The 10,434-nt window shown below is 39.4% G+C and overlaps 1 protein-coding gene across 1 annotated transcript in view; it reads left to right on the forward strand.

Moving 5' to 3' along the window:
* The window catches only part of LOC106085962 (serine-rich adhesin for platelets), a 33,217-nt gene extending 23,147 nt beyond the window's left edge, over positions 1 to 10,070 (forward strand). The window contains exon 14 of the mRNA XM_013250451.2: positions 8,468 to 10,070. Within this exon, the coding sequence (XP_013105905.2) occupies positions 8,468 to 9,322 (855 nt within the window). The 3' untranslated portion in view covers positions 9,323 to 10,070. The remainder of the gene's footprint in view (positions 1 to 8,467) is intronic.
* The last annotated feature ends 364 nt before the right edge of the window (positions 10,071 to 10,434 follow it).

Here is a 10,434-nt window from a genome sequence, read left to right on the forward strand (position 1 = left end):
TTCGAGTAAGTATTGTGCCCTTTCGGGTCTCAAGAAGTAATATAGAGAGATCGGATTATATGGGAGCTATATCAGGCTATGGAACGATTCGAACCACATTTAACACGCATGTTGAAGGTCATGGGAGAAGTCATTGTACTAAATCGGATAATAATTACGCTCTCTGGAGGCTCAATAAGTCAATATCCCAGATCGGTTTATATGGCAGCTATATCAGGTTATGGACCGATTTCAACCATACTCGGCACAGTTGTTGGAAGTCAAAACAAAACACTTCATGCAAAATTTCAAGTCGGATAAGAACTGCGGCCTCTAGTGGCTTAAGAAGTCAAGACCCGAGATCGGTTTATATGGCAGCTATACCAAAACATGAACCGATTTCAACCGTACTCAGCACACATTTTGAATGTCATAATAAAATACCACATACAAAATTTCAACCAAATCGGATAAGAACTGCGCCCTCTAGTGGCTCAAGAAGTCAAGACCCGAGATCGGTTTATATGGCAACTATACCGATATAGCCCATTTACAATCCCAACCGACCTACACAAATAAGAAGTATTTGTGCAAAATTTCAAGCGGATAGCTTAACTTCTTCGAAAGTTAGCGTGCTATCGTCAGACAAACGGACGGGCGAACGGACGGAGGGACGGACAGACGCACGGACATGGCTAAATCGACTTAAAATGTCATGACGAACAAGAATATATGTACTTTATGGGGTCTTAGTTGAATTTTTCGAGGAGTATAAAACAGAATGACGAAATTAGTATACCCCCATCCTATGGTGGAGGGTATAAAAACACTATGCGGAGGTTTTGCACAGTTTTTTTTTGTACATAGGCAGTTTAATTTCAAAAATAGGCTATGTCGGATTATATATGTATTTAGACTCCAAATAGACCGATCTGCTGATTTAAGGTCTTAGGTCCATTACAACCAAGTTTATTATTCAATTTTGTTGACATTTGCGCCACTGTTCCTTAGTGGAATGTCAATGAGTAAATTTGCATTTGCTTATAATAGGCGCATTTATTGTCCGATTTCGCTGAAATTTGTTACAGTGAGTTGTATTAGATCCCTATACATGCCTGTTCAATGTGGCTCAATTCATTCTAGATTTGGACATCACTGGCATACATACCAATCTCTCGAATTAAGGTTCCAAGCCCATTGAAGGTGAATTTATTTACCGATTTCGATGAAATCGGGCACAATATGTTATGTTACACCCCTCGACATTAGTACTAAGTACGGTCTACGGTCTATTTGGATATAGCTGTCATATATTCCAATCTACCGATTTATGGTCATCCGCCTATAAAAGGTGCATGTATTACCCGATTACCCCGAAATATGGCACAGTGATATGTGTTCGACCCCTTCACGTTCATACCGAATATAGTTCAAAACAAAATGTGGCTTCAAAATTCGAAAAGTGGTTAATATTTTTATTCGATGTGGTGATTCGAACCGGCCAGGTATATCTAAATATGGTCCGATATGAAGAACAAGGAACTTTTGCAAGTTTTAGAAAAAAAAAGAATGTATCTCAAAAGTGCCCTAGAAGTAATTCTTGCTCTACCAAAAAGGTCAACACGACGTAAAATGTTGTCGAAATGGACGAGGGTGTCTTAAACATCTTAAATTTTGATGGCGATGAAGAATATGTATTCGGAAATGGTTATGGGATAACAAAATTAATATACCACCGTACTTTGGTGGTGGGTATAAAAATAATTATTATCTTCGGAGGCTATATCATTAACCAAAATTCCTTCTTTGACCTCCATCCTAGTCCCATCTTGTAACATAACTTTCCTGTCAATAAAAAACGTAAATGTACCAAATTTCAGAGCTACAAATATAGCTTGGTATGTCTCTGGAGTAATAGCAACAGACTCACAAACTTTTAGATCGATAGGCAGAATTTGCAGATGCAGTTGTCTTAAATTTAAACTACTTTGAGAGTCGTTAAATGACTATTGAAAGCTAGCAGTTAATTATCCAAACCCTTCTAACTCCATCACCTTAAATGACGTTTAATTGGATTTAATTAAGAAAAGCTGTTAAACGGCATCGATGATGATGGCCTTAAAGGTTTCAGCCGGGCCAAATTTATTTTCCATTATATTTTTATCAAAACGTGTTAAATATGCACGTAAGCAAGGTTATTTTTGGTAATTTGGTTTGCATATAGTAAAACACTATATTATGTACAAAATAAAAGGATATTAATAGTAATGAAAATGTTTGTAGTCATCCAAAACTTTCATAAGAAAAATCTAAATTTGTAATTTTAGCTCAATTTTTAATGAAATTCTTTAAGAAATATTTCGATATGTTTATTAAAATAGAAGATCCTTGCTCAGCACAAATGCATTGGACGTTTAGTCTTATTAATTCTATGTAATTTTTTTGTCTTTGGTCCAAAAGCATTATTTTCAAAATGGCGTTGGCCTGCTGGCTGGCTGTTTTCGAGGGCTACCAATGAAAATTCGGTTCGAATGCATTTGTGCTGTGCACCTGTGGCCGTTGCTTCCAGTCACATACAATAATAATAATAACAACAACAACAAGAAAATAAAAGAGACCACAACAGCCAACAACCCCTAAAATTGTGTTAAAATCCCTAAAGGTAAAGAATACACATTAAAATGTCCATGCGCGCAAGATGCACTGGAAGTTTGGGTCCCCACCAATGCTCCCCCACTCTCTGCACCACCAATGCCATCACACTACAACTGCTGTGTGTGTGTGAGCTGAACACCAATACCACACCTTTGTTAGGCAAACTCACACTCTGCACTGACAGCCACCCAACGACCCACCTACACTCAGCAACGAAAGAGCCTCGTTGTACAACACAAACATAAAGCACGACTCCCCAACTCACACACTCGGGTGGGTCTCTCGCTCTCTGGCATTCGCATTCGTGTTTGGCTTGCGTTGAATCACTCGAGACTGTTTTATCATCATTTAACCTTTGGCCTCCCAAGAGGGCAGGCATCACATGAACTTGAGAGCCAGCCTCAGCGATGTGTGCGTGTGTGTGTGTATAGTCACATCACAGGAGGCTCCCGTTGTTCGACAAATACCAATGAAAAACGTTGTGAAAAGGCTGACAGCAACATCCCTCTAGACCATAGCCACCCCCAAAACTCACATCACCCAGTTCATGGATATATTCAAGGGGGTTTGGGTACTGTTGTGTGCATGTTTGCTTGTATGTGTACACCGAAACACATCTATAGCCCCAAGTTTTTTTCATTTCCACGGCACACAATGAAAAAGGGCGTCACAGTTTATTCCCTTGGTCGTTTTGTTTTTTTTCTTCTTATTTCACATGCGAGTACACCAAATATATATATATGTATGAAATTCAATGTATGTACACATGTTTGTAGGTGTATATATTCTTAGTATTTACATCCATCTTTTTCTTCCTCGTTTTGCGTTATCCCATATCCTCTTTTCTTCTTCATCTTATGTACAGTTTCTCATCTCTGTAAATGTATGTGTGAGCAATTTGTTGTTTGTTTATTGGCAAAATGTATTTATATAGTATATCGCAAACATTTACACTTACATGGAATGGATGCATACTTACTCAGGCATCATTACTGTCATCCTTGGCAGCATTCAAGTGAACTACAAATGATCCTATTCAATTTGTAGCTCTCTTTCATCACCATTCCACCTCGCTTTCTTTGTTGCCTTGGAAAACCAATAAAATTGAATTAAGTCTAATTCAATTGGTATGTGACGCATTATGATGAGAATTAGGTACTCCTCAATATGATACATACATATGCATGTATGTGTATACATTTGTAAAGTGATGAATGGGGAAAACAATTTTCATTATGTTAATAAGAATACTTATATACTTGTAAGTGGTATTTTTAGACGCATTTGTCCATTTGAATTGATTGTTTACATATCTAAATTTTCCTAAGAGAAAATATTTCCAGAAAACAATTTGTTGATCCAAAGTTTTAAAATCTACCTACACGTATCATGGTAAAGAGTACAACACCCACCTCCGATACAATTAAGATGCCTATGTCAAAGGTGATCTTTGAAGACCGGACTCCTTGAGGTTTTATATAAAATAGAAGAATCTTTCGATGCCAAAATGTAATTGTTACCGGGTAGCATTGACATCTAAGGGGTTTTAACAATGTGTGAACCGATTCACTGATGCAATCATTAGACCAGTGTCGGTTGAACCGAGTCCTAGGCACAGGATGAGCCATATGCTTTGGAATAGTTGTATAAATTTTGGGTCCTATGTCATAAAAAAATTGATAAGGTTGAACAGGGCACCAAGGCTGCGGAGTCGACCGGAGTCGAGTTTTTGAGACCGGAGTCGAGGTCGGAGTCGGACTATTGAGCAGGAGTCAGAATTTAGTTCAGAGTTAAGCACGTTTGCGCCGACTCCGTACCGCTATTCTACTCCGACCCGGGGTCGGATTTGAGGGCTTGACTCCACTGCCCTGCAGGGCACACCACAGGAGGCTTCTACCGCCATTCCTATGGGTAACCACCGTAATTAGCATACTATTTTTAGAATGCTTCTAAGTGCTAAGAGTCCGACTCAGCTATTCCGGAAGGCCAAACGAGTCCACAAGATGTGCTAGGGACTGTGCTAGGTTTTTGATCCTTAACTCAGAAGAGGGTGCGCCAGGTTTCCTCAACACAACGATTGCGACATCCGAAAAGGAGGTGTCACATCCAGGTGCGTACCAAGAAGACTCACAGATGTTAGGCACTATATAGACTGGCCGTAGGCCCGAAAGGGGGCCTCAACCCGAGTGTTGTGTCTGGTTCTAAAGCGTAGTAAGAGTAACACTAATTTAGGCCTCGTTAGTTTGATGGTCGGCGACGGAGAATAAATGCTTTCTAAGGATATTGCTACGGGTTGAGAGCACATATTACCTTAGCATAGGAGGTACGATGAGAAACAAGAATACTAGCGCTGTGAAGACAGAGGTTTCTCATAGGATGCCTCAGACAACACTTCAGCGGCACAGTGGAACTCTGGTATTGTCATTTGCAAGGTCATGCTGCAAGAATGGATCAAAGTTGAGGAACTGAGTTAGTTTGGGCTTCTTCATTTACTACAAATAGTCTGAGTTCTCGTTATGGCTGCTTGACCATTACACGATCTTTCAGTTGGAAATACGGGCGACCACAAAATGCAGAGGTAGACGTAGAGCAGTGATGGGCACGCTATCGCAACTGAAAAGATCAAACTGTATTTATGTGAGTATCATTAAGCATCAACTAAATGAAATAGTTTTGAACAAGTAAAAGCGTGCTAAGTTCGGCCAGGCCGAATCTTATATACCCTCTCTTTTTAGGCAAACAAAGGATAAAAGAATATTGAATATTGGAGACCATAGTAGAAGTCATTGTGTAAAATTTCAGCCTAATCTAGTAAGAATTGCGCTCTTAAGAGGCTGAAGAAGTAAATAGGGAGATCGGTTTATAGGAGAGCTGTATTAGGCTATAGATCGATTCATGACATATTTGACACGTATGTTAAAGCTCGTGGGAGAATCCGTTGTACAAAAGTTCGGCCAAATCGGATAATACTTGCGCCTTTTAGAGGCTCAAGAAGTCAAGATTCTATATCAGTTTATATGGCAGCTACATCAGATTATGGACCGATTTTCTTAGCACAGTTGTTGAATGTCATAAAAAAACACTTCATGCTAAATTTTATCTAAATCGGATAATAATTGCGCCCTCTAGTGGCTCAAGAAGTCAAGACCCCAGATCGGTTTATAAGGCAGCTATATCAGGTTATGGACCGACTTAAACCATTCTTATACAGTTGTTGGAAGTCGTAACAAAACACGTCGTGCAAAATTTCAGCCAAATCGGATAGGATTTGGTGAGGCTCAAGAAGTCAAGACTCCAGATCGGTTTATATGACAGATATATTAGGTTATGGATCGATTTGAACCAAATTTGGCACAGTGGTTGGAAGTCATAACAAAACACCTCATGCGAAATTTCACAAATACTTCCTGTTAGGGTAGGTCGGTTAAGATTTAAATGGGCCATATCGGTCCATGTTTTGTTATAGCTGATATATAAACCGATCTGGGATCTTGACTTCTTGAGCCACTAGAGGACGCAATTCTTATCTGATTTGTCTAAAATTTAGCATGAGGTGTTTTTTTATGATTTTCAATAACTGTGTTGAGTATGGCTCAAATCGGTCTATAATCTGATATAGCTGCCATATAAACCGATCTTGAATATGGACTTATTTACCCACTAGAGGGCGCAATTCCTATCCGCTTTGGCTGAAATTTCGCATGAGTTGTTTTGTTATGACTTCCAACCACTGTGCCAAATATGGTTCAATTCGGTCTATACCCTTATATAGCTGCCATATAAACCGATCTGGGATTTTGATTCCTGAGCCTCAAGAAGGCCTAATTATTATCCGATTTGGATGAAATTTTTTATAAGGTGTTTTCTTATGACTTGCATTAACTGTCTTGAGTATTGTCAAAATCGGTTCATAAAAAGAGATACCGGGAAAGAACTCGACAAATGCGGTCCATGGTGGAGGGTAAGGTTCAGCCCGGCCGAACTTAGCACGCTTTTACTTGTTGTATTTAAAAATTTCCCATGGATCTGGAGAAACTTATCTTGTTTCAAAGACTTGACGTTTAAATATGGCCCCATGACTGTGGACACTCTACTAATGGTCGGGTCCGACTTGTGGTATACTTCGCTGTAAAGAAGGTTTGCATGGCTGAAGAAGAGAGTCTCTGTGACACCATTCCCCATCTTTCTGTAGTGGGCCCCTATTGCAGTTATTGTTAACGTTAGACAATTCTGCATAGAATTATCGAACGATGGTAGTTTCGAAGAAGATTTGTATCTAATTATGGAGGCAATATTGCTGAAATGACTGAAAAAGGTTAATAGAGGGAGATGATATATGGTGTGCTCGGTAAGGCTGTCATACATAGCCCTTAGGTCTAGGACCAAAACAAATCTATTTGGTCCTAATGAGATCTATGAAAGACTACATGAACGTCTTGTTACAAACCAGCCGTTTATGGGCAAGTGCAAATAGGCACCACACACTGATCGAGACTTGGTCAAAGGTATAAAATCAGTTAAGAAGGTTTTTTTTAGTAAAGGAACTGCGATTATATCTAAAATAAAAGACTTGCTTGTTTTATACCCACCACCATAGGATAGGGGGTCATTTAGTCATTCCGTTTGCAACACATCGAAATATTCCCAAGCGTACAAAGTCAATATATTCTTGTTCCTTGTAAAATTCTAAGACGATTTAACGGTGTCCGTGAATCTGTCCGTCGATATGTTGTTATCACGCTACAGCCTTCAAGAATTGAAATATTGGGCTGAAATTTTGCACAGACCAGTATTTTTTTAATGCGCAGGGTCAAATCGGAAAATGTGTTGATATAGCTTTCTTATATAGACCGATGTTCCCATATGTGTCCTGAGCCCAAAAAAGGCTGATCCTAGGGCAACAAGTTTTACAAAGACATCCGAATGGAATATGGTCTATATAAGGCCATATTGAGATATAGCTGCCATATAGGCCGATCGAACGAATTAGGGTCTCAGTCACATAAAAAATCGCATTTACTACCCGAAATCACTGAAATGTGGAACAGTGCGTTGCAGCACTTCGGGCTGGATACGCGACCACGTTTGGATTTAGCAGCCATATCTGCCGACTAAGGGTTTTAAGCGCGTAAGAGGCGCATTTATTATCCGATTTGGCGGAAACTTGGAACAGTGAGTTGGATTGGATCACTCGATATCCGAACCGAGTAAAGTCATCAACAGAGATTATTTAGATATAGCTGCCATAAAGACCGATCTGACGAGTTAGGGTCTTAAGCACATAAAAATAGCAGTGAGTTGCACTAGGCCGAACGATATTCGGACTGATTATGGTCCAGATCAAACCTTATTTGTATACAACTGCCGCATTGTCCGATCTACCAGGTGGTAGGTATCCATTAAACTCGCCCGGACCAAACAAATTTTTTTCGGAAAATTCTTTAATTTTTTTTTGTTGTCAAAATAAAAAGGGTTTTAACAAATTCAATTTAAATTATATCATTTTTCCTATAACAGTTAGCATAAACATGCACTTAAAATATCAATCGTCATACATCATCATAACAAATCCTTTGAAGAGCATGTCCTTAGAACTCTTTAACATTAAATACTGTTCATAGTGCCTTTAGTTTTATAGCATGGCAACCTTAGTCACATTTTTAGACATTTCAAGTAGACTTAAATTGTGTTTTATATTTTTTTTTTAATTTTTTTTTTTTTTTAATTTTTTTTTTTTTTTAATTTTCTAAAGCTTCTAAAAATATATTTTCTTTAACACGTGACAGTTTTTTTAAATTTGAATTTATTTTGTATTTTTTTGTTTCCATTGCAGGAGACTTCTCCGCTGAGTGCTCATCAACAGCGTTCTCTCGCTTCGGTGACTAGCACTGCTGGAGGAACAACAGCTCTTGCTGCAGTCTCCTCCAGTGGCTCGGCCAGTTCAAACGCGGACTCCACCAACAGCGGCAGCAACGCTAACGGCACCACCAACGGCCTCACGAACTCCTTCACCAGCATCAACCACCACTTAGGAGGAGGAGGAGGAGATATAGCGGTAGGAGCAGGTGGAACAGGAAGTTCAGGAGGCGACACCGGCTCCTCAGCGATCAGCTCCAACTATGACAGCTCCCTGACAAGTTCAACCACTGGCCCCACATCCTCCAACATCAACAACTATTACGAAAGCCTGCGCAACAATGTCATAACGCTCTTGGAGCATGTGCGCATACCACCAGCCGGCCATAATGGGGGCGCCACCGGCGCTAACAACCTGCCAACAGCCACCGGCATGTCCAGTGTGGCCAATCAACATTCGGCCTATGCCTCACATCCATCGTTGATACCGCCTGGTCCTTTGCCCAGCACTTCAATAGCGGCCAGCAGTGCTGTGTCCATGTACGGCAGCTCTATGCATCCCCTATCGTCGTCCCATGCAGGTGGAATGCATCCACCACCGCCACCTCCACCGCCTCCAACACACTCCTCGGCGGCCCATCATCCTTACACCGTACATCATCCTGCTGGTTATCCTCATCCGGAACCCTTTGACTCATACATTTCCAAGTTGCAGTCATTGTGCGTGCCACCCGATGTCTATGCCCTGCCTGAGGATAGCGGCAGACCCGTATACGATTCCGTAAAGTCCAGTTTGCACCAGGACTATACAGTTATGCCCACCCCCATCTAAAGTTCATCGCCAACAGTGACACAGTGTTCGATGCAATGTTGTAAATAAGGCTAATTCCTCATAGTATTTTACCTATCAAACCGCCCCATTACAGTCTTGTATAGTTCCCCATGGAGTCCAATGGATTCTGACGAAATCTGTGAGCAAATTTGCACACAGCTCGAGTTTTGTATATACCTGAAATATAGGAGAATATATAGCAAATATAATTATTCTTATTATTATTTATTTAATTTAGTTTTTGAAAATATGAACAAAAAACTTTTAAAGTGTCTAGGCCTACTGCAGACTAAGCAAAATACCATGTAAAATAGCCAACAAATTTTGTAAATTTTAATGACTTCTTTATGCATAGGATAAGCATACCCAGTCCAACTGCAATGGTTGGGTTGCTGGTATTATGAATTAAAAAACAAATGTGATTTTTAGTATTCGGTAGTTATGTACGACAATTGTCTGTCTCAAAGAAGAGGACTGTCAGAGGTCCTTAGCAATGTCCTTTTATAAACGTAACATTTTGTAGGCTATGGTGATTGATATTCATATTAGGACCTTAGATATACCAACATACCTACTTATACTTGCGTCACAAGTATTTTAAATCAAAAAAGGTAACTGATACCCCTTCCCCTCCCCCCCTACCCCCCTTTACCAAATGAATTAAAACTATACGAATGACAAGAATGAATGCAATTTAATCACACTGATCATACATTACATTATGATTTTCGTAGCTGTGTAAGCGAAGCCCAACTTTTAAGTGCAACCCTACAATTAAGTGCAATACTATGAATTAATTAATTATTTAATTGATAGCAACATACATACATAATTTATTAGGTTCATAATTGTAAATGTACATAAAACACCCACACACACACACACACACTCACACATTGGTATAGAATCATATTTAGGTTTTAGGACTTGCAAGCCTACATATACGAGTAAATATTCGATGTAAGTATCAGAGCCCAACAGTATGTGGGCTCTTAAAATATATTGCTATTGAAATAAAAAAGAGTAAAAAAAACGAAAAAACATACATCAACAAAACCGAAAGTATTTCAAGTAAAAAATTAAATGTTATATATGAATAAAGCGAAAAAACA

The sequence above is a fragment of the Stomoxys calcitrans genome, chromosome 4 (assembly GCF_963082655.1).
Source record: "Stomoxys calcitrans chromosome 4, idStoCalc2.1, whole genome shotgun sequence".
In the NCBI taxonomy this organism is placed as follows: domain Eukaryota; kingdom Metazoa; phylum Arthropoda; class Insecta; order Diptera; family Muscidae; genus Stomoxys; species Stomoxys calcitrans.